Source organism: Tyto alba, unplaced genomic scaffold (genome assembly GCF_018691265.1).
Source record: "Tyto alba isolate M040663 unplaced genomic scaffold, T.alba_DEE_v4.0 Super-Scaffold_22, whole genome shotgun sequence".
Classification (NCBI taxonomy): Eukaryota; Metazoa; Chordata; class Aves; order Strigiformes; family Tytonidae; genus Tyto; species Tyto alba.
Window position 1 is genome coordinate 10876637 of NW_024881296.1, and position 6000 is coordinate 10882636.

The 6000-nt window shown below is 45.5% G+C and overlaps 1 protein-coding gene across 13 annotated transcripts in view; it reads right to left on the reverse strand.

Annotated features, from left to right (window-relative positions):
• Positions 1 to 5053, reverse strand: part of RGS7 (regulator of G protein signaling 7) — a 256688-nt gene extending 251635 nt beyond the window's left edge. For 5 of the 13 annotated variants that reach the window (XR_006165600.1, XR_006165601.1, XM_042795918.1 and 2 more), the window contains exons 1-2: positions 4846 to 5051; positions 3538 to 3649 (exon numbers count right to left, since the gene is read on the reverse strand). Coding sequence is in view for 11 of the 13 variants with exons in the window: in XM_042795918.1 (XP_042651852.1) it covers positions 3538 to 3615 (78 nt within the window). In the remaining 2 variants the exon portion in view is untranslated. Of the gene's footprint in view, positions 1 to 3537; positions 3650 to 4845 lie in introns of those variants that run through there. The other 8 variants (XM_042795911.1, XM_042795910.1, XM_042795917.1 and 5 more) reach the window with 4 other exon arrangements.
• Positions 5054 to 6000: the final 947 nt, after the last annotated feature.

Sequence of the window (6000 nt, forward strand, 5' to 3'; positions counted from 1 at the left end):
TTGCTGACTGGAATGGACTCTGTTGGAAAGGAAGTAAAAGCTAGAGTTTTACATTTTTTATGTTTGCCTCAGGCTACTAGCAGAAAAATTCAGGACTTTTTCTATGTCAGTACCAACAATGTGTCACATGTCATTACTTTATAATTAGGCTGATAGCCAAAAAGAATAATGCATCTGACATACTATTAAAAATAAAGTATTCCCTAAAGCATAAAAACACTGACACAAGCATTTTAAAAGGCAGTGTAAAAATGATATGAGAAACTACTTATCTGTGCTGCTGTCTTTTCCCCCACAGATTCAAATAAGTTGTTCTAAGTTATGTATGCACCGAATATTTAATTATCCTATGCTGATTCAAAAAAAAAAATCATATTTGAAAGCAAAATGCAGTTAAACCCTTGCCTGTGAATACAAACTGCTATGAGAATAGCAGGTTATCTACACTCTGTATTACTCTACAATTCCAAAATCCATCTTTCTTCAACCCTTCAAATAAGTAGCTCACAAACCAAATACATTTTAAAAAAATAGAAAAACAGCCTTTTTTTGTCAAGAGTTTGCAATTTACTTAAAGTGTAATAATGATTCAAGCCTTAAATAATGAATTTGTAAACACCTGAACTTCATTCTGTATAGAATTTTCTATAAAATGCTCCTAACGAAATCAGGATTTAGGAAACGCAAGGCTGTAACTCCATGTAGTTTAGAACATATTTAGTTCAGACTGTATCCAAAAATTAGACAGACTATCAGAATTATGAGGTTACAAAATTGTGGTTTATAGCCAAAACAACGGTCTTCACTCGGCATGGCCAAATTTCATTTCTTTGTTAACACAAGTAGTAAGACATGTCCCATCTATTCCTTGCAGGTACACTTATCACAGGATGTGTGTTATTCCATGTGTTGATGTATAAACTACTGGAAGAAAGCATTTCCACATTTGTGGATTTCATCTGCATTGTTCAAAATACAAGACTTCGAATTCAGTTTCCTTCTGAAGCCAGCCAATAGCACACTTACCTTTTTTTCTAACAACTATTAATACTTTTCCAGTTGGCCAAAAAAAAAAAAAAAAAAAAAAAAAAAAAAAAAAGAGTCCTTCATGAAGCTGGCAGATCTGGTTCTTTGTTCCCTCTGCACAGTGCTTTCATTTCCAACACAATGACAGACAGAGAAGTATTGTGTTTTCAAATGTATTACAAGGAATCCTGTGATTTAGTTGTTGCTATTAAAGAATTATATTCAGAGATTATATATTCTGAAGTGAAATTATTTCCACCTATCTTCCTCTTATGTTCTAGACACAGAATTTATAACACATTTGATTACAGCAATATCATACTGCAGAAAAAGACGGGTGACTTTAAAAAGTTATCTATTATTTGGTTGCCTATTCCTTGAATACTACCAAAGGAAGGACTATGTTTTCTCTCTGCACTCTGACACCAGCATCCACAACCTTAAGTGATCTTTTGATTCATCATGCTACAAAAATAAGTTGACACGTACAAAAACAATATGGCAGGTAATGCTGTAGAGGATCACCATTCTTCAGAAGTTTAATACTCAGTGCACCATGCACACTTTAGCAACAGGGGAAGGACCACCGCTACACTGGAAGATACAAACTGGTATCATCCCTGGAAGATACAAACTGGTATCATCCCTTCACTGCTGATTTACAGAGAACTGAAAAAGGTGTTTAATGCTTTGATTTTCTGAGTATACACCTGAGGTTTTGTGTCCTTTCCCCATTCTGTTTTCAAATTTCCCCTGCATCACCAGGGTTCTGGTCACTTGCCTCGGCAGCTTCATTTCAATCTGGAGGCTGCTCAGGGGCAATGTTAAATTTTGGCATGAGGTCACACTAAATATAATGGGTCACAAGCTTGGCCAGTTCCTCAGACAAAGCCACCATGGTAGAAGAGGAACGGTTTCTCTGTGTTCCCCTCTGCACACTACATAAGCTGAGAAAAGACTTCTTTTGCAGCATGAAAATATAGGACAACTTGGAATGATTCTGTTTAGAAAGAGCAAAAACCTATAAAGAACGATATAAGCTTTGGTATATTGCTTTTAATAAATGAAGAATATTTTCACGTAAATTCATACACACAATTGCATTTGAAACACGCATGTGTAATGGCAAGGTAACCCTGTATTTTTCTAGATGTGCATTCTTACGTAGATGGATAACTAAAGTTAAGTTCATGAACTCATTCACTTATGTAAAAAAGAGCCAAATTTTTCAAAATACCAAATACGACCAACTAACTAAAATCAGCATCATATCTGAAAACGGGAAGGGAAAAAAAACATGCATCAGACTTCAATTTGAGACTGTTTTTTAATTTCTGGGAAAAGAGCACTTACCAGTTACTGATGATACCTCAATTCACCTCAAAGACTAAACTGAGTATATATCAGATGCCTTCTATTACAGTTAACTTGAAAAAGGAAAAGTCAATGCCTTTAACAAAGTAAAAATATTGATTTTTTTTCCACCTGATGAAAACAACCACAAGCAAGTTAGAAAGCACTGTGTGCTAGGCATAAACAAGTAGTTGCATAATTACGTATTTCAGTTTGTGACAGCAAACTTATTTTTCTCCAGTATTATTAGAATTTATTTTGTTATTCTTTTTTGATAAAAGCAATTAAAGATTTATAAAAAAAAATAAATGTATAAACACATCTCAAAATCCCCAAGCATTCATTGTCACTTAAATGAAAACACAGTGGCTAAATAAGCCCCACTACTGGAGTTCAACGTCTGGAAATTTGTATCTTGATGGTGTTAGAATAACTACATTAGAAATCCTTCCCAGAGAGAATCCCTGGAGTATATGTGTTTGGGTTTTTTTAAGTAGTGGTGATCACAGATAAGTAATATCTTTAATCAGTTTGTCCCCCTCATACAAAATAAGTTAATGGTTCTGACTTCCCTGCACTCAGAAAATCTTTGCCCAGAGACAGAAATATAAAATATTGTATTATACTGCTGTTATTTAACTTTAAGATCTATGCATTCACTTTACAAATAGATTTTAAGTGAGCACTTGAACTCGAAACATTCTCCAGTCTGTGGCACATCACCACCATCACGTATCACATGTATTAATGCAGAAAGTGAATGAAACACATCGAGTATTTCAAATTGAAAACCAGCTGTTTCTGAACATGAGGCAAAGTTGATGCGTGTGAGTATTTTATCATTTAAGACAACAGATCCAGTCATTTCTCAAAACTGGAGTCACTAGTACTACCTGGGATACAGATGTACTTTGCACGTGCCACTCAAACTGCATTCGGCAGCACAAATGTGAACAGACACAAAACATCCCAAATTATTGGCAGGTGATCATGCTCTGAAATCAATTCAATGCAAAGTGCAGCAGCAGCAGCATCTATTCATGGAATTGGAGAGAAACGGCAAAAATAACGGCCTCACTTGCTAGGCAAAAGAGCCCGGGACTTCACCATTTCCTCAAGTCCCTTCCTCAGCTTTTGGAAAAACAAACAAAGGCTTACCTTTCTGTACACCAGCATGTTTGGGGATTCATCAGCCACCCCGTTGCTGCTTTGCCCATAGTTATTTCCTTGTGCCATGTCCCACAGATTTGAGCTACCTTTGAACGTTGCACTGTAAAAGGTAAAAGTTGTTTCAGTAAGACATCGCCTCAGGTCTCCTTCCTTCCCCGACGATTAATGGACGTGACTTTCTACCAACAGTGTTAGCAGGATCAGTGTAAGCTCTTACTCCAACAGATATTTACATTGGAGCAAAGCTGCTAATACACCATTTACCATCATTACTCTCTTTGGCCTGTAAATAATGAATGTAATATGCTAATCTAATTTAGACATTAATGAATCGTCACTCCGAATAGCTCCCTGACATACCGCTAACCACCAATACCATGCGGATGCCTCCTCGGGAGGCATTCCTTCCTCCCCGCCCTGCACAGGCTCATCCCTTGCACCAAGGGGCACTCCGCACCTCTCAGCCCGCAGTTTTGGGAGGGCTGACTCAGCCCACGACTGCGTAGCCCGCAGTGCCCTCTCCCCACGGCTTGGGCCATATCAACTTTCACAACCCTCAAACGCACAAAAGGCAAACCAGACGCTTTAAACTTCTCTTTAATTCACCACCACGTGTGTGCTCTTACACACACGCCGCGGGAAGGAAGCAGGTAACAGGGGGGAAAGGAAGAAACTAAGCCAGAAAACCTTTCCGGTTGTTTTCACCTACTTTCACCGTACTTCACCGCAAAACACCGGCTCCGCCGCCAGCCCCGTCTCCTTCCCGCCCTCCCCCCGGTCACACGGGAGCCGCACTAAGCGAGAGCTCAGATCATGCCGTAGCTCCGGCTTTGCACGCAGGTGTAAGAATGTGCTCCATCTACAGACCACACCGGCGGCTGCGGAGAGCCCGGAGGGCTGAGCTCTACTCCACACACTTACCCCCCCCACACACCCTCCCCCCCCAAAACCACCTCCATCCCCTGCACACCCCCCCCCCCGCCCCAGCCCCTTCGCTCGCACCTCGCCGGCTCGCCCTGCCGTGCCCCTCGGCAGCAGATGGCCCGGGACACCCGGCTGGCCGGCCCGCCGGCGAGCGCGGAGCCCAGCGCAGCGCGGAGCCCGGCGCGGAGCCCGCGGCTTCAGCACCGCGGACAGCGGCGGCGCCGCCCGGGGTGGCTGACGGCGGCGCCCCGGCCCGCCCCGCTCCCCCCCCCCCTCCCCGGACCCAGCGGAGCAGCGCGGAGGGGCGCGGAGGAGCGCGGAGAGGCGCTTCCCCCCCCCCCCCCCCCCCCAACCTCCGCCCGGCGGGTTTACCTCCTGGGCCAAGGTCACTGCGCGGTGGCCGCGGCTCCTCGCCTCCGGGTGCTGCTGCTGCTGCTGCTGCTGGCGCGCCCCGCGCGGTGGGTGTCAGCCGGCGGCGGGCGGAGGGGCGCGGGGATGGCTCATAGCACACACACACACACACACACGCACACGCACACGCACACGCACACGCACTGCGGGCGGAGGCGCCGCCGGTGCCGCCGCCGAGGCTGCGGCTCCCCCCCCCCCCCCCCCCCCCCGCCCCGGCTCTGCTCTGCCGGAGCGGCGGCGGCTCCGCTCCCTCCCCGCAATGGAGCGGCCGTCACGTGGGGGACGGGCACGTCAAAGGTGCTGCTGCTGCCGCTCCGCCACACAGCAGCCCTCCGCCTCCGCCTCCTCCTCCTTTTCCTCTTCCTCCTCCTCCTCCTCCTCGGCGCTCTCACCGAAAACAGTGGCCAAGAAGCCGCAGCTGGCAGCAGATCTGGCAGCGGCCCCTGTAAATGAGATTAGGCAGCACCGGAGGGCTGGGCAGGAAGGGAATGTGGGCTAATGGGGTAGGGAAGGAAGCGGGGGGGGAGTTGCTGGTGAAAGACACTGGTGGGCAAAGTGCGTCGCCGCCTTCTTACTCCTTTACCGACAGCTCCTCTGCTTTATGCTGGACTCTTCGTGTATTTTTTTTTTTTTTTTTTTTTTTTTTCGGCGAGAACTAGGGAGAGCTTGTGCCGCGTTGGCAGCGCACAGCATTCTGTGCAGTGGAACAGAGAGAGCCGAGGGCGAGACGGTTCCAGCCAGATGGGAAGGAGCCCAGAGGACACCTCAGGGCTGTTTTGCTACGTCCCAGGCAACTGCCCGATTTGTGAAGGCCTAGCATTGGCCAGGACAGAAGAAAAAACATCAGGTCTGTAAATCTTAATTCCTCATCCCATATGGACAAGAATGCTTTGATTTTCCAGAAGGGTTGAATGCCCAGAACTCAACACCCACGAGAACATAAATGGTTAAGCTTTGGGATATTCCCATTTGAAAGTGTCTTTTCTGGAAACAGTAACTCTTACTACAAGGATGATCTTGCAAAAGAAGTTCTCGTCTACCCCTCATCTACCGCGTGCTGCATCTTGTGGGGTGCACACTGGTAAATCACACAACTCAGGCAGAGGGGTTTCCGTA